An 18,290-nucleotide genomic window follows, 5' to 3' on the forward strand; every position below is an offset into this window, starting at 1 on the left:
TTACAACTGTTGTACATGCGTACATTTGTAAACCTGTCAATTTACTCAATAACTGAGAATACAAATAACAACGTATGTTACGGAGTGTGCTATCTCGGAAACCTTTCGGAATAGGTCATACGTGCATATGAAGTTTTATGCTTCAAATGATCGTTCCTGTCATATCCCTGAATATTGATCTTTCCTCTTGGAATGCCCTGTACAGTACTGAAGAATCACAATAGAGCAATTGCCAAGAGATTACAATGTTTACATGCTGCATAACAGCTTCTTTGGGTCATCTTGTTCAGTGACGAGATATATATCCCATGCTTCGAAGAATGATTTAATATTGAGTGTGGCAAAACATTGGACCCTCTCATAATGAGAAATAGCATCGAGTGTGTGCTGTACATCAGCCCTGTTGAGGGTGTATCATCGTGAGCACAAGCCCTCGTGCCCAGTTTCTATTTTGGAAACAAGTCGTCGTGATAAGCTGGTAAGAGCAAACGATGGTAAGCAACACAGGATTAAAACTGTGTGCCGGACTGAGATTCGAACTCCGGACCTTTGCCTTTCGCCGGCAAGTGCTCTAGTAGGCAAAGGTCCCGAGTTCGAGTCTCGGTCCGGCACATAGTTTTAATCTGCCAGGGAAGTTTCATATCAGCGCACACTCCGCTGCAGAATGAAAATCTCATTCTGAACACAGGATTAGTTATTACAACACTGCTCCATGTGGCAAGGGTGCCAGCAACTGCCTGTCAACTCACCTGTGAGCAGGATCAGGCAGTTAAGGGTTCATGGTAAGACAGCCCTACTGCATGTGTACTGTGCATGTGGAGTCACTAGGGCACCCCTGACCACAGGCATTTGGCCAGAGCAGTATGGCCACATACGCTACTGCCCACAGGCACCCAGCTGAGGCAGCCTCTTGAGCTAGAACAGTATGGAGGTAGGACAACTCCACATGGTGCACAGCCTTCTCAGCTATCACCACATATTAGATTGAATGTAGTCTTCATTGTTAGCAAAATTACTCATCACACAGTGAAGAGAGTAAATATTTTTCTCATTTTATGTTAATAACAAGTGATCTTATGGAGAAGACAGAATCTTCTAAGAAAAGAACATACATACCACCATAACTACAATATCACTGTATCAAACAGAAAATCGCTGATGACCTCAATGTTGAGCACCCATAACCCCCCCCCCCTCAAACAGAAAAATCCCTTGAGAAAACCACCATAAAATTATGATACAAAATTGGTGCCCGTGCTTATCTTTAGAGATATGTCAGTACCACCAAGACACACAGAGTACCTACTTTTATATATGTGTGTCTATCAACAGTACTGACATTTCTTCTTAAGGTAGGTACTGGTCAGAAACTCAGTCTCATGATTTTACAGTTAACTCTATAATATTTCTTCACAAAATACGTACCAGTGAATAGTATGCATCTGAGTTTGTATGTGTTTGGTACATTTCAAAATTTTAAAGACCATAAACTAGTTCCCTTCTCAATGGCATTAGACTATCATCAGTACAAAGGTTTTCAGTACTTCACGAGAAGCCGAGGGGGGAAAAATGTTGGACCCAGGCCTCAAAAATGTATTCGTCACAAAAAATAATTCTTCTTTGTTCTCGGGACAAATACTATACACACTCACAATGAGTACCAGCTGTCCGAGAAAGTTACGATATTGCAAAAATTCAATGCAGTTTCACAGAGAAAAAAATTGTAAAAACATACTGTAAAACTGAAGAGAGATGTATACAGAAATTATCTCAGATCGTTAGTGTCATCTGTTCAATCACACAACACCGAGTTCAAGAAACACCCTGTAACATTACAGAGAAAGTTGTGCTTCTGGTCCAAAATTTATTACTTTTTCTTTGGCACTGGGTACATCCTGAATTATTATTGGACTTAGTAATAAAAGACACTACAATAACAGCTCTCTCTCTCTCACACACACACACACACACACACACACACACACACACACATGCAGCTACTGTACATCTGATATTCACTTCTGGGACTTACAGGAAGTAGAGAACCTGTCTTTACTTCCCTGTTATGTTGATTTGGATCAGTCTAATTCATTCCTATTTTTCTCTCAACCGAAACTTCATTGACGTAACAGGTTTGCAGCCATGATTGTGTCTGGACTCTTTTACATACATACACAACTTTTTCATCAGTAAGATGTAAATACTTCCAGAGAAAGGCATCATTCAATTCAAACCTGCATCAGACATTAGGTCCATCATGTTTCTACAAATAGCTTCCTTGCACTGGCACTGGCAATAAAGTCAGTTTACACAACACCAGAAGACATAAATGAGATCTCTCACATTACTAAGCAACTGTAAGTCATGACAGATTAGTGCTAGATTCTCTTTCGACCTAGAACAGAGTAGTTACACTGTGAAAAGTTTCATCACTAGAGGTCTTAAACAAAGGAAATGAGACTGATGCTGCAAAAATGTGTATTTAGCAAGTATTTTCAATTAGCAATCGTGTCTTGCAAGTAGGACTCATGGGAGCCAACATGCACCTCCATCCATTTCTTACACTGCTCAAAATATTTCTACAAGTTATTGTTTCATTGTCTTTCTAGATGGGTTTAGCTAATATTAAACTCTTGATTTTCCAGCTGAGTTAGTTGGTTGAAATGATGCAACATTTCAACAAGTATCAATCTCATTATTTTCTAGTGAAGGTGATGAAAGTGACATCTACTGAAATGTCCCACCGTTTCAATGATACCAGTCAGCTGGAAACCCAAGAGCTTTATACTATTTCTACATGTTGTTTCTAAAGAGACTTGCAGGAACTTTGAAGACTTTGCATTTTCCAATGTGCAAGTTCACATGTGCAGTAAACTTCTTGTCTACTGCCACTGAGTTGGCCAGTCAAATTAAATCTATCACTAAGTAAGAATAAAGTGCAAGGTCAAAAGAACAGTAGAAAAATAATTGAGTGTAGCTCAGTGGAAGAGTTCAAGTCTATACAGTGGCAACTTGCATGTAAGTGAAGGCTAGAATAAAGGCAGATTGAAAACTTCCATGATCCGACTGAGATTACACCACAACCCCTCGGTTTCCAGGCACATGCTTTACTACTAACTACCATGCCTAACAATTGCACACTAACAAGGCACAAATAGCTGCTTTATAATGTGACCGACATGTATTCTCTGGAAACAAAACAAATTTGTCACAAAATGTATTAATGAGCCGCTACTGTGTACAGTGGTCTGTCACATCAGACCAATTAACAACCAGTTGTTGGAATCACCTATACCTTTCTCCCCCTCCCTTTCACATAGCCACCAACCCTCGTTTTGCAGCAGCTCTTGGATCCCGCTGTAGCACGAGTGTGAGAGAGATCACACAAGCAGATTGGCAAACAGGATTATTGCATGTGAAAATTGCAATTTTGTGAAGGATTCATACTAAAATATTAGATTTATGCTGTATCAAGATTATAGTGATACCAGTAACAATTATATTTAAGTGAAAGTCAGTCTACTCCACACACAAAATGGAAGTGATCACTGGTGCAGTACAGGTCACTACACACTGCGGCACTGGATTAAAAATGTGTTGAATGTGTTTGTGCAGTACTGTACGTTTTGACAAAAATCCACAGTTTGGTATGCAGTGGCAGAGAACATATGGGAAGGAAGGATGAAACAGTTATAAATACAGCACAGATCACAAATGTGCTATCACAATATGTGCCTACAATTAAGGAAGCCATGAAGACAGCAAACAGTTGTATTGTAATTAGCGTATCACTTATCAGTGTAGTCAATGTTTAGGCTATTATCATCTAAAAACAATCTGTTGCCACTGTCTTGTTTTCACATGTCCATTATATTCCAACGTACTCAAATTTAGCATCACTGACGAGGATGAAGTTCCCCAAAGGCTGTGCTGACTGGTGGCAAGAATGATGGCATGAGATGCCAATGACTATCTTTGACAAGCTTGGCAAATGCGAGAGTCTATTTTCTCAACAACTAAATCAGAAGGTAACACTGTTTGTTGTCATTCTTAGGGACAGGAGAGCACAGCAGTGTAATCATTAGTGCCTCTAGTGTGTCAGTTTCATTAGTATCATCATTATCAATTAAAATTCAAAACTGGACTTCTTTGGTGGAAAGGCTAAAAACAGGGGGACATGCACAAAAAAGGTGTAAAATTCCCAAGAGCTTTGAAATGGGTGAACAACTCGTTTGTGAAAGATGTATAAAAGCTGGAAAGATAAACACAAATTTAATATGCATCTGACACAGCTTATCACCACCTAAAACAGAGGGTAAGCCCCACCAGACATTAAGATGCTTGGTGCACCCTACCGAAGTGTGGCATACCAACTGTCATATGCCACAAGCAGGAGACAGGTGTTTTGTCTCACCAAAAGAGGAAGTCATCCCTCAGAACAGCATTTTCCTGCATGGAGACATGTCAAAGAGCACTTCACTTGTTTCAGTCGTAGGAAGGTACAATATGGTCATACTGCTGGGTTGACTGATTACCTTATGTTACTGCTAAGTTCAGCCACTCATCTTCCCACCGAAAGAACATAGTGACAGGTGGAGGAAGAACTGTCTTCATTTTCTTATAGTATAATATCAAAATACTAGTGAATTAAGAATGTTAAGCTAGCACAGTGACTTAAGGCTGCCATTACTGCACTAAAAATATGTAGAAAATAATCTTTTTGTAGCCGCCTCCTCCTCCTACTAATACTACTACTAAATAAAGATGAGGACAACTACTTACCATGCGCTACACACACACACACACACACACACACACACACACACACACACACAACTGTTCATGTGCATGCAGACTCGACGGCATTCCCAATACGGTGTTCCTTTACCTGGCAATAGAGACAAGAAGAGATTAGGGTAAGACTAAGAAGGAAGGAAGAATAGAGATCTATGTTCCGTCAGCCATGAGCTCATTAGAGATGGAGTTAAGCTTCGATTAGAAAAGGATGGTGAAGGCAACCAGGGCCATGCCCTCATCAAAGGAACTGTAACAGCATTTTCCTTAACCAATTTATGAAAACCATTGAAAATCTAAATATGGGTGGTCAGACGAGGAACTGAACCATTTTCCTCCTGAATGCAAGCCCAGTGTGGGAACCACTGCGTTCCCTAAGCAATTGTGAGATTAGTGGAATGCTTTTCTCTGTTCCTTCTTAATCTTCGAATAGCTGTTATTCTCCAAAATTTTCCTCTCTCCATTGCAAGACAGATGGATCTCAGATGTCAAAAGCTGACAAGTTTTTTTGGCTATTCTTTTCTTTATGGAGATCTTATTACACATGCTTACAATTAATGTTTGAACTAATACACCAATTGTGATACAGTCACAGGTCTTGTCACTATAATCTTTTGTGTGTTTTTTATTGTCTCCTATCAACATACCAACGCTTTAGTTTGGTAAGGAACAGCATCTTTATTTTTAGATATAATCTTTAATTAAAATACACAAATATGCCATATTTTAATCTTTTCTACAAATAGACATTTATCTCAAAGTGATACAAATACAATGCATCCATGCTTTTGGGTTTAAAATGAAACCTATGCTATTGGGGAGAACAGATTTATCATACCTACAGGTTTCTCCAGTCTTACTTCATGGAGAGATATTTGCATAGCATGGTCTGTTGTGCATACTACAACACACTACTAATTATGAATACTGTCCAGAAGAAACTGAGTAGCGCAGTAGCTGTAGTATAGTGGTTATGATACTAGATTGTTGCATGGAGGATCGTGAGTTCAAAACCCACCTGAACTGAAAAATTTTAATTTCTATATTTGGCTCGAGTATATTCTAGAAGTATCCACAAATGGTAAGAAGCGTTGTACTGGAATGTTCTGTAGCTGTAGATATGCCGTATGTGTTCTGGCCGGAGGCATTTCGCTCCGCGCGCTTGTATGTGCAAGTGCCGAATAAACCTTCGTTAAGTGAAGTTAGTGTTTGTCATTCATCTAATTACACCTTTCTCTCTGTGACATTATTCTGGTGGAGGCGCTGGGTATTGGAACTTCTGATACCGCACATTATGGACCACACAGTGGCTCCCAACAGGCCACGACAGGGCCACCGTTTATGTGGCGAGAAACCCAAGTTCAAGCCATATTCAACAGATCGCAATCTATTGGAGACAGAAGAAGAAGAAGAAGAAGAAGAAGAAGAGAACGTCATGATGACAGCAACTGTGTGCCACCACATGAGACATCCTTCCGGGTTCTCTGGTAACGATGGCCAAAATCCAAACAAGTGGCTGAAGGTATATGAGCGTATCGCCAAATTTAACAAATGGGATGACACCATGTGTTTGGTTAACGTATTTTTCTACTTGGAGGGAACTGCCAAGCAATGGTATGAGAACGAGGAGAAATTCACAAGCTGGAAAGTATTCCAGGTGGAACTGCGCAAGTATTTTGGAAACACACAACAACAGAAGTGCAAGGCTGAAGATAAATTAAACTGCAGGGCACAGCGTTCAGGAGAAACGACAGCATCCTACATTCAAGATGTCTTGGAGTTGTGTAAAATAGAGGATCCTCAAATGAAGGACGAAGATAAGGTTTCACATCTCATGAAAGGTGTTGCTGAGGACATGTATCAAGCCCTACTCCTGAAGGAGGTTTCGACAGCAAACGACTTCATAAAATGGTGCCAGTATATCGAGACAATGCATAAAAAAAGAATTACATGCAAGAAGTTTGAATGGCTTCCAAACATCGTATCGATGTATGTGATGGAGGAAGAAACTGATTTCACACATGTTCTTCATCAGACAGTGAGAGAGGAAGTTCAGGTGGCACTTGGATTGCATGGCAAGCAAAAAACCGAGACGCTTCAAGAGGTCATAAGGGAGGAAGTGGAACAGACATTGAACCCAATCTCTCGCCCTTCATTTCCCTTTAAAACAGTAAAAAAGTCAAGACCCAGGCAAAGTTATGTTCCTACAATACTGCATGAGGAACCTGTTTGGACACCAAGGAAGACTGATGTCTGGAGGACCCAGGATAACCAACTGGTATGTTTCCACTGTGGACGACCAGGACATGTGGTGCGCTATTGTCGAGAAAGGCGGCGGATATTTGATGACGCCCGCGCCAGAAGACAGCAGACCAATGTCAGCCGACGCCAACTCCAGGACAACAAAAATGAACAAGAAGATGTGGGTGCAGCATAACGTAGGTCACTATCGCTGCAAGCTAGCCGCTGGAGAGGACACTCCCCAACATGCCGGTCAAGGTCTCCATCGCCGTTTAGAAGCTCCAGCCGATCACCTAGCCGCCGCAATCTGGAAAACTAAAGGGTGCGACCTTCCTTGGAGGTGAAGCCAATGAAGAGAAAAATCATCAGCCATCGATCACTACAAAAATGACGGAAACTACGTCGATATCCTCATGGATGTGGATGGCCGACTAGCCCAAACTCTTGTGGGCTAAGGAGCATCATATTCAGTCATTTCGGAGAAGTACTGACACTAGTTGCAGAAAACCGTATTCTTCGACAACAAAACATCTCTTCTGAAGGTGGCTAATGGGAAATATGTAAAACCTACAGGAAGCTGTGTCATTCGTGTGGGTATAAGTGGCCATACATAGCCCTTTGAATTCATCATCTTACAAGAGTGTAGTCATGACGTCATTCTCGGATGGGACTATTTGAAAGCTTCTCAAGCAATTATAGATTGTGGTTGCTCGAAGATTATGCTAGATGAGATAAAATACTGTGGACAAGAAGATGCACATCCGAGTGTGTGGAGACTATGTGTGCTGCATGAAGTCATCATTCCTGCAGTCAGCGCTAGAAAGGTAGCTGTCGTGTCATGCCATGCATCAACCCATGGATCTTGTAGTGGAATGTAAGAGAACCATACCACTGAAGAATAACTTGCTCATCCCAGCCTCTGTTGTCTCGTTTAAGAACAGATTCGGTGAATTGTGGATAGTTAACTGTTGCCGAGAATCGCAGATCCATCCAAGACGCATGTGCATAGCAAACGCTGAGCCATTAATTGTAGAACACCTGAGCATCATAGAAACCCCCAATGCTGAGTCTGTGGGCGAAATTAGCACTACCACTACGAAACAAGATCTTCTAGCTCGACTATCACCAGATCTCACTAAGGAACAACAGAAGAAGTTACTTGTCATTCTTCAGGAGTTCTCTAAATACTTCAATCCACAGGTGAAGAGCAAATTAGACACATCAATGGTAAAGCACCGAATTACCACTGGAGACTATCAACCAATAAGCCAGAGAGCATAACGTCTGTCAGCAACAGAACATCGAATAATTCACGACGAGGTAGAGAAAATGACGAAGAATGGCATCATTCAGCCTTCACAGAGCCCATGGTCATCACCAGTGGTTCTTGTCAGGAAGAAGGATGGCAGTGGGTGCTTTTGTGTTGATTAAACTGAGGCTTAATAAGATAACTAAAAAGGACATTAACCCTCTTCCACGAATTGATGATACACTAGATTATCTGGAGGGGGCTAAGTTTCTCTCAACCATGGACATGTACTCGGGATACTGGCAAATCGAAGTAGATGAGGCTGATCATGAGAAAACTGCATTCATCACCCCTGAGAGCCTGTAAGAGTTTAAGGTAATGCCATTTGGTTTGTGTAATGCACCAGCAACTTCTGAATGAATGATGGATTTTCTGAACGAATGATGGATAATCTTCTAAGGCACCTGAAGTGGACGATGTGTCTTTGTTATTTAGATGACATTATAGTGTTCTCAGAGACATTTGATGAACACAGAAAAAGACTGAGGGGCATTCTTAAGTGTCTCCAACAAGCCAAACTGAAACTTAATCCAAGAAAGTGTCTCTCTGGAGCAAAAGAAATCAAAATACTTGGACACCTTGTGTCAAATGAAGGTGTGCGACCAGACCCAGAAAAGGTGAGAGTTATAACAGAATTTCCTATTCCTAAAAGTATTAGAGATGTGAGAAACTTCCTCGGAGTGTGTTCTTATTACCGTCCTTTTATCAAAGACTTTTGTATCAAAGCCAGGCCACTCCAAGAGTTGTTAAAAGCCGATGCTAAATTTATCTGGGGTGGTGCTCAACAAGATTCTTTTGATGTGCTGCGAAAAACTCTGACGACTGACCCTGTATTTGGTCTGTATGATGAGAGAGCACCTACAGAACTACACACAGATGCCAGTGGGTATGGGATTGGTGCTGTTCTGGTGCAGATTTTAGATGGAAAAGAGAAGGTTATAGCCTATGCATCTAGGACACTTACTAAAGCCGAGAGAAAATACTCAACTACAGAAAGAGAATGTCTTGCTGTGATCTGAGCCATGTGCAAATTTCGACAGTATCTCTATGGAGAACCATTCACAGTTGTTACAGACCATCATTCACTTTGTTGGTTGACAGCTCTTAAGGATCCAACAGGATGACTTGCCAGGTGGGCACTACGTCTTCAAGAGTATGACATTACCATAGTGTACAATTGTGGGAGAAAACACCAAGATGCCGACTGTCTCTCAAGAAATCCTGTGCAAGACCATCAAGACTTTGATGAAGAGAGTGACTGGCCCGCAGCACTTCAGGATCTCTCTGCTGAGCAGAAAAAGGACGCTAAGATATCTCAAATTATGTTTGTCTTAAATTGGTCAGAGGATGTGAAAGGACAATTTAAGCTAGTTAATAGATTACTTTGCAAGAAAAACTTTGATCCGTTTGGAAAGAGGTGGCTACCAGTGATTCCTAAACACATGCGCTTAAGATGTTCTACAGAAATTCCATGACAAACCTAAGGCTGGACATTTAGGATTTATTACGACATACGATAGGATCCGCAAGAGATTTTTCTGGCCAGGTTTATTTAGGAGTTTCCATCACTATGTGTCGCACTGTCGAGAGTGCCAGAGGAAAAAGGCAGTTCATCAGAAACCACCTAGCCGACTCATACCAATTCCACCAGCCAAAACGCCTTTACAGAGTGTTGGGATTGACCTCCTCGGACGATTTCCGTCTGCTAGTGGCAACAGATGGATTATTGTTTGCACTGATTATCTGATACACTATGCCATTACCAAAGCTGTGAAAACAGCCGAAGCATTCGAGGTAGCCAAATTCATTGTAGAAGACATTGTATTAAAACACGTTGCCCCAAGGTTGTTAATTACGGATCGAGGGACAGCTTTTCAATCGAATCTTGTGACAGAGATAAACCGTTGGTGCAACACTACTCATCACATGACGACTGCCTACCATCCATAAACTAACGGGCTCACTGAACGCCGTAATAGGACCTTGGCCGACATACTATCAATGTTCGTCAATGTTGAGCAGAGCAACTGGGATGAGGTGCTACCTTCTGTGACACATGCCTACTACACCGCCAAACAAGACAAAACACCACAGGATTTACACAATTTTTCTTGGTGCATCGGTGTGAGGCGACGATGATGATGGACACTGTTTTTCCGTTACATCCTGATGACATGGACAAAGACTACATCGGCCAGGTGTTAACCACAGCTGAGCAAGCTCAGCAGTCAGCTCGACTCCGCATGCTGCAGGCTCAAGAAAATGATCGCCAAAGGTAAGATGCGAGCCACCGCCCTGTTGTCTACCAGCCCAGTGACCTGGATCTTCACTCCTGTTCGGAAGGTTGGTCTTTCTGAGAAGCTCCTCAGGCACTACTTTGGACCTTATAAGGTTGTAAGACCGTTTCCTGATGTTAATTATGAAGTTGAAGATTTCAATCTTATGAAGTTGAAGATTTCAATCTCGACACAAAATGACGAAAGATCAGAAACATGGTCCTTGTCCTTCGAATGAAGCCCTATAAGGATCCTGCAACCCAGGGTAAATTGGAAGCTCCAGTGACAGGCAACAATCGGTAAGGTAATGAAGAACGTAGTGGCAAGGGATGTCCTAACAAGATCACCGCCAGGGCAAACACCAAGCATCGGGAGTCGGAGTATGCAGGACCGATGATCGTACCCGGACTAGGAAGACGTAACACCAAGACGCTGTTCTCTTAAGGTGGGAGCAATGTCGCAGAAGAAGCCGAGTAACGCAGTCGCCGTAGTGTAGTGATTATGATACTAGAATGTTGCATGTTGGGTCGTGAGTTCAAAACTCACCTGAACTGAAAAATTTTAATTTCTATACTCGGTTCAAGTACTTTCTAGAAGTATCCACAAATGGGAAGAAGCATTATACTGGAATGTTCTGTAGCTGAATATATACCGTACGTGTTCTGGCCGGAGGCAGTTTGCTCCGCGCGCTTGTATGTGCAAGTGCTGAATAAACCTTCATTAAGTGAAGTTAGTGTTCATCATTCATCTACTTACACCTTCCTCTACGTGACAATATATATTCAACTGTTTTTTAAACTTCTTTAAAACTGAATTGAAGTTGAAAACAATGATAAATTGTTATTGATGCCATAAAGCCAAAGAGAGAGAATCTACATTTGTTTCAAAAGGAATTTATAATTGAACTGACTGACGACTGCACAAATTGGAAGCAGACAGTTTTAAAATCCTTGGTATTCAAAATGCCATAACGGATAATGTGTCACAAAAGATGTTCGTGCATTGAAACTCAATGAGGATGGTGGACTACACTTTGTCTGGCCCCTCACCGGAAGACCAATCTGGCATGGGTGACCCTACCGGGAGCTTATGCTCCCGCCAGCACAGCTCTTCGGATCACAGAGGCTCACAAACCTCCCCACCACGCTAAGGTGGTAGTCCAATGGGGAGGTAAAGAAGCCAAAATTTGGCATGAAAACTGGACAAGGCAATGTGATGCATTCTCAATTGCAAGAGGGATTCAGGGTTCCAAAAAACCCTATAAATGTATGAAGGCAGAAACAAAAGTGGGCATACAGAAAACACTTAAAATTGTTGTTAATTAACCAAATAACACTCATTCAAGATAACAAAGAAAAAGGCATAACTGCAACTGAAATGAGTACAAAAGCACTTTTCTTAAAGAAATGGTGTCGTAATTAACTAGCAAAACTTTATAAGCTGTTGAGTAACTTGAGCATCATATAAAGTTTGACACAATTTTACCTCAAAATGATAGTAATTTTGTCATATAGCTTTGATACTGATTGCTACTATAATGCTAAACACACAGCAATCACTTAAAATATTAAGTAACATATTGAATCAACAGAATTCCATGGCCTATAAGTTTGTCTACCATAAATCAATGTTCAACAGAATGTATAGTACTTAACTTTCAAAAAAATAAAATAATAGTAGTTATTTCTATATTAACAACTGACATAACAGATCTTAATTACTGTTTAATGTTATTACACCTTATTCTTGCAATGAAATCAATGTGAAGGATGAGCTCTGTTCTTATCATCAGTTCTTGAACCCTACATTACTAAACCCTCATAAAATGTACGACAGCAGTTTGTACCCATCTGTGGTTCCTGCCAATCTGGTACTGTCAGTATAGGAAGTACAACAGGACATTTTGTACTTATTTGTATGTCATGTACCTTTGTAGAACTTATAATTGTAATTAACTAGTGTGTAAACTATAAAATATTACTCCTTTGAATAAAATATGTAGTAGTAAAATGTATGATGGTATAGTAGCAATGTAACATTTTCCCCCTTTAGTGTTAATCTTTTTCTCTATATTCATTTGTGACTATATTTTACATTGACAGACAATGCTAAAAATTCTACCTCACTTCACCAGGATGTTGTCAAAAGTAGCAAAACTCAGGGGCTTGTTACCTACTTGTAAATACTCCTGCTCTATCAACTAGATACTCCTGCTCTACCAACCCAAAACATAAGCAATGACGAGGAAACAAAATTCAGTTTGAAGGTGGAATTTGAAGAAATATCAAAAAGTTGCTCATGTTATTGAGTGGTTAAGTACTGACTGAAGTTCTGTACTGAAAGGCTCTTTGATCCAATTATGCTGCACAACTTATTCCTGTACATACATCAGAATGTAACCACCGAGTTAATTTAAATGAACTACTTATCACTTTCTCGCTCAGCCCTCACTAACATACAGAAAGGAACCAGTCTAACACACTGGCACACAGATTAAATCATCAATTCTCAACACATAAACATGGTAGCAGTAACAAAAATGCTCCCTTCATTTGATGCAAAATGGAATCAAATGTAGTTTAACTTTTATCTGTGGGAAAAATGAAACCCATAATGGCTTTCAGAGTCTGCATAAAGTTTTGCACAACAGAGCTATTTTAGTACACTGGAAAGAACCTAGCCTTGCTATATTGTTGGTGTGCAGAAGTATACTTAATCCAAATACATCAGTCGAAAAAAGAAAATACAATTTTTATGTGGTATATGAGAGGGAAAAACAGTGTGAAACTTACAGATCGAAAAAATTTGCTCACCAGGACTGGAACCCTCTCTAACCCCATGGATGCAATACAGCACCATAACAGTCACAATTATAAGAATTCAGCATTCCTGTTAACACACTACACTACAATATGACAAACTCAAGAGGTGAGGATTGTCTTGGTGCAGTCATAGGGTGTTAAAAACTGACTCTACCAGTCAATCTGAGAGTGATCCAGGAGATTTCCCACATTCACTTTGTCATATATTGACTCAACATTACACTTTACCAAACTAACCCAAAGAAATGAGGCTTTCAAAACACATTTTGCTCAACTTCAGTTAGGTCAATCAACTGTCATGAAAGCAATGCAACAAATCCATTAACATGAACAGCTGTGACGTTTTATAAGCAAACAAATTATTATAGATGGAATCAAAGTTGAGAAGTCTTTTTGAAAGTTTATTCAATGTTTCTCCATTTCAAACAGCGGAATTTTTGTTAAACTCCAGCAGGATTTTGTCAACTACTCTCACCTTTCTTCTTATTTTAGATTTTCAATTGTCACTTTCAACCTAATATTATGAAAGTGTGAAACTATTTTGTAAATGATTCCTAGTTTTATTTTGTATCTCGTTGGATATTTTGAATTTAATTATATGAGGATACAATTTCATATTGTTGGATGAAAAAGGTGGTACGTGTATTCCCATTAATAACACTAATACTATTGAAATATGGTTACTGTTTAGGTACCAAAGTAATCTACCCTAACAATACTACGTAGATAACAATCAACCTTTTGAGATACAGCAAGTTTTGTGTAGTTCTTGTCAAATTCTTGAGGCACGACATATTTTCAAACTCACTAAACCAGCTATATTAAAACTGGAAACTTTTGAATATTGCCACCTCTTAGAAACATTTCTGCAGACGCTCTTTGCGAATCACAGCTCGCAATCCAGCATAACAGCCAGCCATGCTAAGGACTCCATCTGTAAACACACCTACATAATTTTCCCAATTAAAGTTGTTTTCTTCCATAAAGGGTGTAGTAAATATTTGAAACAGATCTGCTGCTTTTGTTCCAAGAGTTATTTACTGATTGGAAGGAAGATCTCCATGAAATTTGCTGGCATGTATAAACTGCATGTAACACACTCGATGAGTTTCGGTGTAGTTGTCTGTAGCTTCATCCAACTCAATAGCGATATCAACATTGCCTTTGAGCTTTACAATAAAATGATCATTAATACCAACAGCCATATTGAATATTAAATGGCTAATTGTCTTGTCTGACAAAAGCACACTTGCCAGTTGTTTGGCAGCTGACTCTTCATGTCAAGAGCAGCTGCTAAAATAAGGTCTTCCACTATGATGTGAACTGGCTTACTCTTTCCTGCATGATAGGCAACATTAATAAAAGAAGAGTATTTTTATTAATTGTACCCTGCTTTGTAAGATCTTTTTTGGGGAAAAAAAAGGAAATGAAAAGACCTTGTGGGAAAAGTATTCTCAGAGTTTGTTCACCAACTATCGTGACTTGACCCCACATGTTGTTTCATTTTATTAGAAAGCATGCCTTCAGTAGCTACAATTTTGATACGTATGATACAGTATGCCCATTCTTCATTCCCAACAGTAGTACACATAAAACCAAAATTAATGATCATCATACTTCCTTCAGTTTCGTCTTTTCATGTCTTTTGAACCGCATAGTACATTTGAGATACCACGCTTGGAAGCAAAATCTCCATGAAATTTGCTGACGTGTGTAAACTGCATGTAACACACTCATGTAACACTGTACTCATATTTAAAAAATTTGTCCATTCTGATAGAGAAAGACAAATCACAGGCACAGGCAATAATCAAAAACGATTTGCATCTGACAAAACTAACCTCCGAACTAATCGATACTACGCTTATTCATTTACTCAGAAAACACCAAAATATTATTTTTATGGACATACTGTGACACCCCTCCTGTAAGGCTACTATGACCTTGAGAGCCAGGATACACAGCCTGAAAACCCTGTTACAGACAAATACCCATTTGCTTTCACAATTACACCCAAGACCTATAAGCCATAAGGGCAAAACTTCCCAGAATTAACAACACAGCACAACTGCATACCAATCACAAACATGTCAAAAATAGGCAAATAGCAGAAATTCACTATTGGAATACCTGTACTGGCACTGTCCTGGAGAAATTCCCAATGATGTTTGCGGTGGAGACAATGCCTGCAGATCAGTTGGTGCTCCTGTTTCTGCTCTGTACCTTTTGTACAATTGTTTTGCATTTCCCGCCATTTTGCAGGAATAACTTTCAATCCTGAAATTATTGAATTGCTTTAACTGGAATTCCTAACCATATAAATTTCAGAGGTCACACTGATACTATACTAGTTTATTCACAATTAAATCAGCATACAGCTCATAAAATAGTGAATGTAGTATGGAAAATTAATGCAGAATGTAAATAACTTATGGGTAAAGAGACCACTCATTGAACAGCAGAAGTGCTGAGTTGCCAACAAGCAAAAGAGAAAGAAAATTTGCTACTTTTTGAATATGGAATATCCTGAGCTAGAGCATTCACCCCCCCCTCCCCCCTTCATACACACTCCTGTGCTCCTACACTGTGCCAGCTGGACACACAACATCAAGATTGCATTTCACCAGATGGATTAAGGTGAGGTGGGGGTTGTGGCAGGTGGGGTGGGTTAAGAGAGAAAGAGGGAGTCAGGAACAGAGGTTGGGGATGGATAGCTAGCAGCTCTGCTAGATGCAGCAGGCGTACAGGCTGGAAATGCGGGAGGAAAGGGTGTCAGGTGTACAGGTTAGGCCTGTGATACATGAGTATTGGAGCAGGTGAGGTGTTGCACACGATGGAGATGATGTGTAGGCATGGACTGGGAGGGGATTACAGGTCAGTGGAACAGGAATGAGCTGGAATGGGCTGAGGCAAGGAGGGTTATGCGAGTGAAGCAAATGTTGCAAGGATAACTCCCATCTGTGTAGTTCACACAGGCTGGTATCGGGGAAGGGTTCAGATGGCCCTGGTTGTGAAGCAGAAATTGAATTTGAGCATGTTGAGATCATTTGCATGTTAAGCCACTGAATGGTCAACACTATTCTTGCCCACAGTTTGGCAGTGGCCATTCATTCGAGGCAGACAGCTGGATGGTTATTATGCCGACATAAAAAGCTGCGCAGTGATTGCAGCAGAACTGGTAGATGACATGGTATGACATGGTTGCTTTCACAGGTGGCCCTTCCTCTGATGGGATAAGATAAGCCTGGAATATGCCTGGACTAGGAAATGCTGAGTGAGTGGATTAGGCAAGTCTTGTACCTGAGTCGTCCACAGGATATGACACCTGTGGCTAGGGATTTGGAGTGGAAGTGGGATAGGGATGGACCAATGTGTTGTGTACGTTGCTTATGTAAGTAAATGCATCAATGACCTGCTCTCCTCCACCTGATCCTTACAGTGGGAACATTTCCTTGCTACCACTCCCTCGAGCTGAACCCAGACAAATTACCTACACTGAACCCTACCACTCCCTGTTCATAACACCAACCAACCATGATCCTCCCACCTACCCACTCTCTGGTCACGCTGCAGGAATACCTTACCTCCAACATGGCCTCATCATCTTTCCCCAGGATCCTTCCTGAGTATACTAACATCCAACAGAAAAAAGAACATGCATTCAAAACCCCAAAACAGATTCTAATTTCAACATCCTCACTGCAGACAAAGGCCCCACGGCTGCCGCGATCAGTCACAGTGACCATCCAAAGGAGGGCTTCCGTCAACTGCCTTGACTCCTCCATCTACAAACTCTGCCTCATTGACCCAATACCAGAAGTCCAAATTAACATCCAATCCCTACGAAAATCCTTAGGCTCATCACAGAAGCTTTCCCTCGAGTCCCTTCCTCCTTATCCCAATGACAATCACCTTCAACAGGCCCCTCAAAGTCTTCAAACACAAAAATCCTGGATGCTTCATTGTAGTTGGTTACTGTGCTCCTACTGACAGAATTTCTGCTAATACTGACTAACACCTCCAACCAACTGCCTAAAACCTAGCCTCTCAACATCAAACATAGTAACCACTCCTTCACTTACTCTTCAAAATCCCCATCCCATTACCACCTAGCTCCATACTCATCACAGTTTATGACATCTCCGTATGCACCAATATCCCTCATGCCCTTTGCCTTGTCCCTATCAAACACTAACTCTCCCAATGTCCTACAGACTCCATGCCCACTACCTCATTCCTCATACACTTTACCAAGTACATCCTCTCACACAACTACTTCTCCTTTGAGAGGAAGGTATAGTAACAAATCAGTGTAACCGCCATAGGCATGCTCATGGCACCCTCCTATGCCAACTTTTTCATGGAACACCTACTAGAGGAAACCCTCCCAGCCTCCCAAAACCATGAACTCATTATCTGGTTCAGGTTCACGGATGATATCTTCATGATCAGGACTTGGAGCCAAGACACTTTATCCGTATTCCTCCAAAGCCTGAAAACCTTCTCTCCCACCCACTTCACCTGATCTTCCTCAACCCAACGTGACACCTAAGTTCTGAACACTAACCTCCACATCTCTTATGGCTCCATCTACACCTCTGTCCAAATTAAGCCCACTAACCACCAACACTACCTGCATTTCGACAGCTGTCACCCATTTCACACAAAAAATCACTCCCATGCTGCCTAGCCAACCATGGATGGCGTATCTGCTGTGATGAGAATTTCCTTGTTCAGTACACTGAAGGTCTCCCGGAGGCCTTCACAGACAGGAACTAGCCCCAACCTAGTCTGCAAAGAGATTTCCTGTGCCATATGATCACACACTGCTAATCCTACCACCATCCC

At 40.9% G+C, this 18,290-nt stretch overlaps 1 protein-coding gene across 1 annotated transcript in view; it reads right to left on the minus strand.

Annotated features, from left to right (window-relative positions):
* Window positions 1-18,290, minus strand: part of LOC126262252 (repressor of RNA polymerase III transcription MAF1 homolog) — a 71,792-nt gene that overhangs the window by 47,056 nt on the left and 6,446 nt on the right. The window contains exon 2 of the mRNA XM_049958738.1: window positions 15,573-15,719. Within this exon, the coding sequence (XP_049814695.1) occupies window positions 15,573-15,719 (147 nt within the window). The remainder of the gene's footprint in view (window positions 1-15,572; window positions 15,720-18,290) is intronic.

This window comes from Schistocerca nitens, chromosome 6, assembly GCF_023898315.1.
Source record: "Schistocerca nitens isolate TAMUIC-IGC-003100 chromosome 6, iqSchNite1.1, whole genome shotgun sequence".
Classification (NCBI taxonomy): domain Eukaryota; kingdom Metazoa; phylum Arthropoda; class Insecta; order Orthoptera; family Acrididae; genus Schistocerca; species Schistocerca nitens.